Here is an 8,988-nt window from a genome sequence, read left to right as displayed (position 1 = left end):
TTCGCAGGTTTGCTTTTTAATTCTCTCGGTTTCCTGTTCCGGAGGCGCTGGCGGCGCTAAGGTCTTGGCGGCTGCAATGTAAGTGTGGCTTTACTCTAACGGCGACCTCGCGGCCTGAGAGCCTTTTGCAGGTAAAAGGGGCAGCTTGCGGGTGTTGGAAGAGGGAGTGTTTCCAAGTGTCCTGATTTCAACGGGGCTGGAGTCTGGGGCTGGGGCGAGAGGCGCCGGGGAATTAGGGCAGCCCCTCTTCAGATCTGCAGCGAAGGGCGAAAAAGCGACCTTAGGCCCGGATTCTGCGAATAAATAGAAGTGAAAAATGAGATCTTTCTTTCATTGTGGAGCGCGTGCGGTGGTCCAGCCCTGGGGCCGCCCGGATCTCGGAGGGGAGTGAGACCGTAAGCTTACCTCGTGGGGCGCACTATCTGGCGGGAGATGTGAACAGGGAGACACGTAATTTCGGATCAGCCAGCCGAAGATGACCGGCCTGGGGATTCAGCTGGGGGAAAGAGAGTGTTAATAGAAATGTAGTCACACTTTGCAACTTTTTCTACATAGACTGATGTTCCTGGACGTGTTAACTATGCAAAACAGCTCCCTCAGTTTCCTTGCTTCCAAACAGCAACTTAGGAGTAGGCACACATAGAAAATAATTACTTTTCCAGTTGCAGTGAGTTCCTTGACTTTTGACTTTTGTCGCACCCTAACACAGCCTGACTATGCCTTTAATAGGTCAGTTTCATAATCAGTGTTTTCAGATATTCTGTCTCTAGAAACATCCATGAGGATCTAATGGTGAGTCTTCAACAGCAGTCTGAACACACAGTACAGGAGTGTTGGTGATCCTGACTGTTGCCCACCTCTAGATTCAGTACATTCCTTTGTGTTCCCCAGGACCCTATGCGTACCTCTTTTCTTGTGTTTATAGCATTATATTATTTTTTAAAAATTGTATTTGTATGTGGATTCTGGGCTTCATGAGTCCTGTGGGCTCTGTGTCTTACTCATCTTTGAGTGCTTAGGACCTGTGACAGTGCCCCACATGTATAGGCCCCTTAAATGATGCATGAATCAGTGAAAAGACCTGCTTTTTGTCTGGTTTTGGTAATGCCAATCTGTTGTGGATATATGCAGTAGGGAAATGTACAGTAGCAACATAGAAACGTATATCACTGGTGAGACAGTAAACATTTATTGATCACCTACTGTGTGCAGGACGCTCTGCCAGGGGCTGTGAAGGATACAGAAATGTTTGTGAATCAACCCGTTTCATCAAGGAGCTAATAATCTAGTGGAGGAGTTAGACATGCGCACACATGACTGTAACATGAGGCAGTCTCTGGTAAGTGCTGTAAAAGAAGTAAGTACAGACTAAGAGCAACGGACGTCTAGAGGGAATGGGATTACTTCCTGAAGGGAACCAGGAAAGGCAGCACAGAAGAGGTGGCATTTGGCCTGGTTGGTGGGTAGAAGAAATTCAACGGGCAAATTCATAGGGTAGGGGATTTTAGAAGCGCAGGAGCAAAGAACAAGCAGGGTGATAGTACTTTGTATGTTAGGCAACTGGGAAAATCTGGGGTGATAGGCACTTCATGGGGAGGTTAATGGAGAATTAGCCTGGAAGAAGTTGGGACCAGATTGCAGAGAGCCTTAAATGCCAAGCATGTGGTTTGAACTCGATTCTGTGGGCCCTGAGTAGCCTGTGGTGGCAAGATGGGCTGTCTAGGTCCTAGGTCTATCCTGAGGGCCTTGAACTGAATAATAATCAATCAGATATTATTTGGTGTCTACTTTTTATTAAGCACAGTGATTGATACAGCTAAATAATCTGAAACTATTTTCATGAGCCATTTGAAAATCTACCTTAAGCCTATTGGTAAAGCTTTTAGTTAGAAGGAAGATGCTTCTACATTAAAGCTTTTTGCAGTTAATATTTATTTGGGTTTTTTAAACATTTTGCTGAAGCCTAAGTATTTGGAAAGCCATTCCTGTTTGCAACATTCTTCAGTGGAAAGAGCTGAGAATGAGAATCAAGGGAAATTGTTGTGTTGACAAGATTATAGTTAAGTTTGAATGTGAATGCTGGTCTCATTGTGAAGTAAACTGGAGTGTGGAGTGGGAGAGCAGAAATGATTTTTTTCTCCCAGTCTTTTAGCAAATTGGAGATAGAGTATGCCTAAGTTTCCAGTCTTTTAAGCTACTGATTATTTTGAGTCAGCAAGACAAGTATTAAGGACATCTAAAAAGTTAGCTGTAAACTTTAATTCAGTTCAGCATGCTCTTAATTTTGTTAGTATGCTAACTGTACTGGAAGATGCAAAATCAGTGTTAAGATAATTGTAGAAATGTTTTCTAGCATTAGCAGTTTGGGAATCATTTTTATGTCTATTTATTCTTTCTGTCTTCTAGAGCTTATATTCTCTGTGGAAAATGTGACATATCCAGATAATACGTCACCATGCAAGGCAGTACATGGTGAGTGATATGGCAGTAATGGCAGCTGTTTTGGGAGAACAGGGAGGAGCAAACACTGGCACTGGGCCACTGAGGGTGGGAAGGGTTTAGGTATGTGAGGAGAGGGGTAGTGTGTCATGTGGGCCATGTACATGGCCTGCCCTGATGGCCCTGGCAGTTCTGAGGTGCCAGCAGACATTAAAGGTGGGATGAGGTCATGAGTTGGTGGCCTGTAATCATTGTACGACCTGCCAAGAAGAAGCACAGTGTGTGAGGGCAGGGAACCTAACAAAACCCTTGGGGTGGTGGCAGTGGCTGTAGAAAGGCCTGCAAGGGTGTTATTGTAGTAGCCAGGCAGGAGACGATGGTGTGAAATGGATGCACTCAAGGAGTATTTATGAAGCAGAAATGATCGGCATTTGAAAATAAATTTTTTTTTTTTTAATTTTATTTTATTTTATTTTTTTGGCTGCATTAGGTTTTTGCTGCTGCACGCGGGCTTTCTCTAGTTGTGGTGAGCGGAGGGCTACTCTTTGTTGCAGTGCGCGGGCTTCTCATTGTGGTGGCCTCTCTTGTTGCGGAACACAGGCTCTAGGCACACGGGCTTCAGTAGTTGTGGCAGTGGGCTCAGTATTTGTGGCTCATGGGCTCTAGAGCGCAGGCTCAGTAGTTGTGGCGCACGGGCTTAGTTGCTCCGTGGCATGTGGGATCTTCCCGGACCAGGGCTCGAACCCATGTCCCCTGCACTGGCAGGCGGATTCTTAACCACTGTGCCACCAGGGAAGCCCTGAAAATAAATTTTTAACTAGAGGGGATAAGGGAGAAGTTGTCAGGTAATCCCTGGTATATGACTTGAGGACCAATAAATGGTCTCATCTATTGAGACAGGAAACACTAAAAAAGGAACAGGTGGTGGTGTCTTGAAGGGGAAGATCATGAATTCCTTTTAGGATGTGTTAGGTTGAATTTGCGAATCTGTGCTGAGTGGGGAGGAAAGTGTAGACAGGAAGATGCTGGTGCAGACGTGGGGTGTGTGGACGGGATGACATGGTGAGGTCAAGATTTGGGGGAAACTTGAGCAAGGACGTGATAGCAGATGGTTGGACACTGGGATGTGACTTCGTCTTGCTGGAGGTGGAGCGGCTTTAGGGAGTGACAAGGACCAGGGACTGACCATGGCAGTGGATTGGGTGGCCGGGACTGGGGAAGAGGAGTTTATTGGCCATGAGGAGGTTCAGCTATTACAGAGAACTCAGTATTAGATGGGTGGAATATTGCAGTGGCCTAAGGGATGGTCAGGCATTTGTAAAACCCTGTTTATATAGTGAGTTTTTCTTTTATCTTTTTCTTTCCTCCAACAAAGTCATAGAATGTCATTCCACCCAGGACGAGGGTGTCCCCGAGGGCGAGGAGGACATGGATCCAGACCCTCAGCGCCAGCCTTCAGGCCCCAAAATCTGAGACTGCTTCACCCTCAGCAGCCTCCTGTGCAATACCAATACGAACCTCCGAGCGCCCCTTCCACCACGTTCTCCAACGCTCCAGCTCCCAATTTTCTGCCTCCACGACCAGACTTTGTGCCCTTCCCTCCACCCATGCCTCCATCAGCACAAGGCCCCCTTCCCCCCTGCCCGATCCGGCCCCCCTTCCCCAGCCACCAGATGAGGCCCCCCTTCCCCGTGCCTCCCTGTTTTCCTCCCATGCCGCCTCCGATGCCCTGTCCCAATAACCCCCCAGTCCCTGGAGCACCTCCTGGACAGGGCACTTTCCCCTTCATGATGCCCCCTCCATCCATGCCCCACCCCCCGCCCCCTCCCGTAGTGCCTCAGCAGGTCAATTACCAGTACCCTCCGGGATACTCGCACCACAGTTTCCCACCTCCCAATTTTAATAGCTTCCAGAACAACCTCAGTTCCTTCTCACCCAGTGCTAATAATAGCAGTAGCCCTCATTTTAGGCACCTCCCTCCATACCCACTCCCAAAGGCTCCCAGTGAGAGGAGGTCCCCGGAGAGGCTCAAGCACTACGATGATCACAGGCACCGGGATCACAGTCACGGGAGGGGCGAGAGGCATCGTTCCCTGGATCGGCGGGAGCGAGGCCGAAGTCCTGACAGGAGAAGGCAGGACAGCCGCTACAGATCCGATTACGACCGGGGGAGGACGCCATCCCGCCACAGGAGCTATGAGCGGAGCAGGTAAAGCACATGTGTGTTTTTTAATGAAGTGCAGAGGCCCCGACACAGGCCATTTATGTTGATCAACAACCAAACCAAAAAGGTCCAGCTGTGCATTTCGGTTTATAAAAGGAAAAGCATCCCAAAATTATCAACATAGGTTCATTTCAATGAATGTAAGCCAGTTACTCTGCATAATACAGTTGACATTTTAATGATGATCAATAAAAGATCTTGTTGTTTGTGTGGATGTTGTATTTAATTATGTTCAGTATGATCTCCATATCAGGTTACAGCACTTGAGTTCTTTTGGAATTGTTGATCTGCGTATGTTATCAGTCAGGAATCAAAGTAGTTAACAAGCAGAACTTGCTTTCTGATGTTTAGGATAAGTGGAAGTTTATCATATATTGTTGCTTTCTTGCTCTGTTTCTTTATAAAATGAAATAATACACATTATCAAAGTTACAGTTTTCAAAATAGCTTTTAATTTGATTTTGTTGCATTGAAACATATTCATACTAAAGAAAGTTGCATTTAAAACATACTATTCCATTCCAGATTACATTTCTTTTTTTTTTTTTTCCCAAAAGACCAAATATCTATATATACAAGAGAATAAGGTTTCCAGCAGACACTCATAGATGGGCATCTAGAAGTGCTCTGAAGTTATATGCAAATTCTATGTGTATGTATGTTTTTCTATAAGTAAATCAGTTGCTTACAGCAGATTCTTAAGAGATGGTGTGAGTCTATCACCCCAAAAATCTAAGAACCATTGGTTTAGATGGAAAAATAAAAATGCACAGATATCGATTGTACTAATATTTATTTGTACCATCAGTGAACTCTTTATATTGATGAAGATTTGAGGTTTTCCAGTTGTCAAGCTGGTAACAGTGCTGCTCTTTCTGTCTGCTGTGGTGTGTTTACCTTCATTGTCTTGTGGAACTTCTGTGCTGAAAAGTTTGAGGTCCCCAAAGCGGTCACTCCGTTACTTGGGTTTGTGGAGAGCTGGTCTTGGCTCCTGTGGAATCAGTGTGCTTCTCAGTTCCCATGTTGTTCTCATGGCTGGGGGCTTGATTCTGACTGAACATTTTGCCAGTAAACGGTAGCAGTCATTCTCAGTCCCAAAGAGAGTGACCAGTGCTCGGAAGGTTTGGAAGGAAAATGCTCTATTGCTTCTCCCTGACGCCCAGTGGAAGGTGGAAGGAACATGTTTCCTGCAGAGGTGACTGATTCTGGTGGGCCAAAGCTGACAGAGTCGGTAGACTTTTAAAAGTCTTTTCAGCACGACTTACTGTTCCTGGTCAATTTTGTTCTTAATTCTGTGATGGACTAGTTGGCAGAGGCCTGTGATGGTTTATTTTACAGTTTTATGGTGAAAATCTAAATCAGAAAGAATTTGTTAATAGTTTTCTTCAGACAAAGTGACTATTAATAAACCTGTCTCTGGGGAAACATTTTGCTGCAAACTTCAGCATTCTAGGTGGCATTTTTTTTTCCGTTTTGGGGGTGCTGTAGTTTTTAGGGCTCTGCTGTAAAATCCTGAATTCTTCCATCCAGGCTTAAGCTTGGAGTTAATGTGTTTGTTTGAAGAAACACAGATGTCCTGTAAACTGAGGATGTCTATCAGTAAGTGAAATCAAGTGCCAAAAGAATTACCCTTAATCTCCATTATTCTAAACCGCAACCCCTTTACCATGAAGGACCTTAGGCAGTTAGCTCATCTTTCTAAATGGCCTTTATTTACTTTGGAGTTGTTTTATAATGTTGTACTTGGGATATTTGCCCAGGAGCTGCCTTAGTGTCACAGCCACATTAAAATCAGCTCCTTTTGGGGTCTTAGTAGCGAGTCAGTCATCTGTCTTATATGGAATGCTTCTGTGAAACAAACATGGGGCACCTGAAGTCCTAGTATAACTTCTAGAAGTATATTGGAGAAAACCAAAAGTTCACAAATTTGTGCATTAGGTTGTGTTAAGTTTATGCAAATTCTTTAGTCTGTCCTCTGGCTACTTCTCCCCTTGCTTCTTGGGGTAAGTTAATCTGTCCTTTTTCAAATTTCATTTTCCCTCTTTTTCTCCTCCTCCGAAATCTGGTTGAATAATAATTACAAGATCCTTTTAGGGCAAACCATTTCTAGAGGAAGTTTGTGAAGAAGTGGATGTATGCATTTGCTATCGTGAAAGATCAGGGTTCCTCCGGGGGGTGGGAAAAGAAGCAGCGGCAGATGCAACCAGTAAGGAACAAGTGCAGTGGCTTCCCACAAATGAGTAGTGTTATAGCACAGTAATCCCCATAGCTGTCCTGTTGAGTACAATGTGTAGTCATCAGAGAGCTAGTATTATGTATCTAATACTATGCTTCCAAACAGGGAAAAGTTTTTGGAAAAATAACCCAAGCATTGTTTTTCTTGCTTTAAATGGCTTTATCATATAGTGTTACTGTGACTTATGTCTATAGTGGTCTTTTCAATTCATAACCACTCAGAGGTAGTAATCAACATCAGAAATGCCACTCTTGAGTGCAAAATTCTATCCCCTAGATGTTAAAAAAACAAACAAAAAATTAGGAATATCCTTTAAGTTGAGGGTTTTTTTTTTTTTTTATGTGGACCATTTTTAGAATCTTTATTGAATTTGTTACAATATTGCTTCTGTTTTATGTTTTGGCCTTTCGGCCCCAAGGCATGTGGGACCCCAGCTCCCCAACCAGGGATCAAACCCACACCCCCCGCATTGAAAGGCGAAGTCCCAACCACCAGGAAGTCCCTAAATACAGTTTTTATTTGGAAATATAGGCAATTATTTTTTTCAGCAGCCATGCCATCACAAATTACATTATATCTTTGTCATGTGGTACCGCTCACTAGCTGGGATTTACTGCCTAAAAGTAAACTGTAAATTTAGAAGTGTATCAGATAAAGAATGTAGAATTCCAAGCACTGGCTACTTTACTTTGGACAGCGGGTGTGTGTACCTGAGGCTTAAGTATATGTTAAAAGTATTATTCAAAGGAGTCTTTCTTGAGAAGGGGTGATTTTTAAGTGAAAAAACAATTTTTGTTTTAATATCTAAGATCTCTGTCAGTTTTGTAAGTTTTGATTTCAGTGAATTTACATTTCTTCTATTTGGCTGTAGGTTGGGGGATTTTTTTATTTTTTGGCCATGCCACATGGCAAGCGTATAGGATCTTAGTTCCCAGACCAGGGATCGAACCAGTGCCCCCTGCAGTGGAAGCACGGAGTCTTAACCACTGAACTGCCAGGGAAGCCTGGTGGGGGGAGGGGGAGATGTTTTTGAGTTCAGACATTTTTGGAGTCTTCTTGCTGGACTCAGACTAATATAGCATTTTTTTTCCCCATTCTAAGACCTAGTAGTCATTTCCCTTAGATTTACACACTGGAGTTCCGATTGTTGTTTCAGATCTCATTGTACTTATTAAATAGACTCAGAAGTTATTACTATTATTATTACTAAATTCCGGTGTCACATTGGAAGGTTCAAAATCCTGCATTCTAGTTTTACACTGAGTAAACTCAGTGTCTCCATTTAGAGTTTTTTTTTCAGATGAAGACAGCATTTAAAGGTAAAGTGACTTAGAGTCTCATGGCAATTAGTGATGGCTAGAACTATACCTCAGGCCTATAACCTATAAGAGTTTAGAACTCTTTCATTATAGACCCTTGTCCTAATCTTTACTGTAAAAGCTTTAACTTGCATATATTTGACGGATGAAATTAAGAGCGTTCTAGAAATCAATAGACAGTTGAATCCTTTGAAGTTTTCCCCTTAGTTTAAATAATCAAGGTTGGCTGGTTAGAAGGTCTCAAGAGAAGATTATGATAAAATTCCCTTTGTTGCTCAGTATTAAGTATGACTTCTTTTTTTTTAAAGAAAACAGCAAGAAATGTCCAAGTTAGTTAACTTCTGTAACATGAAACACTCCTTTATCCTCTAATAAATGATGAATAAAAATTCCCATAGTGAATAGTGCCTGCAAAATTCTTAGGTGAGGTGAGGTTCATTCATTTAGAAGGTGAATTCAGTGAAAAGAGGTGGTGTTTTGAGTCTTTCTGTTGAAAACAGCTCTGTGTATTAATTCCTTTAAGAGAGCGGGAACGGGAGAGACACAGGCACCGGGACAGCCGAAGATCACCATCTCTGGAAAGGTCCTACAAAAAAGAGTATAAGAGATCTGGAAGGTAAGCAAGGAGTTGACACTGGTAGAAGTCATAGGATTATCTCCTGGAATTCAGATTTTGTGCTTGTGCAAAGTATCAGCCAGGTCTTAAGAATAGCCTGAGAGTCTGTCCAAAGAGCCCTGTGAAAAGTTAAAGTAGCCAATTACTTAAAAAC

General features: G+C 43.3%; 1 protein-coding gene across 6 annotated transcripts in view; it reads left to right on the top strand.

Moving 5' to 3' along the window:
* The first annotated feature begins 38 nt into the window (after positions 1 to 38).
* Positions 39 to 8,988, top strand: part of DROSHA (drosha ribonuclease III) — a 123,783-nt gene continuing 114,833 nt past the window's right edge. For 3 of the 6 annotated variants that reach the window (XM_061189151.1, XM_061189149.1, XM_061189147.1), the window contains exons 1-5: positions 39 to 131; positions 1,213 to 1,339; positions 2,407 to 2,472; positions 3,815 to 4,648; positions 8,742 to 8,834. In XM_061189151.1, the coding sequence (XP_061045134.1) occupies positions 2,456 to 2,472; positions 3,815 to 4,648; positions 8,742 to 8,834 (944 nt within the window). In that variant the 5' untranslated portion in view covers positions 39 to 131; positions 1,213 to 1,339; positions 2,407 to 2,455. The remainder of the gene's footprint in view (positions 132 to 1,212; positions 1,340 to 2,406; positions 2,473 to 3,814; positions 4,649 to 8,741; positions 8,835 to 8,988) is intronic. The other 3 variants (XM_061189152.1, XM_061189150.1, XM_061189148.1) reach the window with 2 other exon arrangements.

This window comes from Eubalaena glacialis, chromosome 4, assembly GCF_028564815.1.
Source record: "Eubalaena glacialis isolate mEubGla1 chromosome 4, mEubGla1.1.hap2.+ XY, whole genome shotgun sequence".
Lineage (NCBI taxonomy): Eukaryota > Metazoa > Chordata > Mammalia > Artiodactyla > Balaenidae > Eubalaena > Eubalaena glacialis.
The sequence above is the reverse complement of the archived record's forward strand: the minus strand, read 5'-3'. Positions and strand labels throughout refer to the sequence as shown.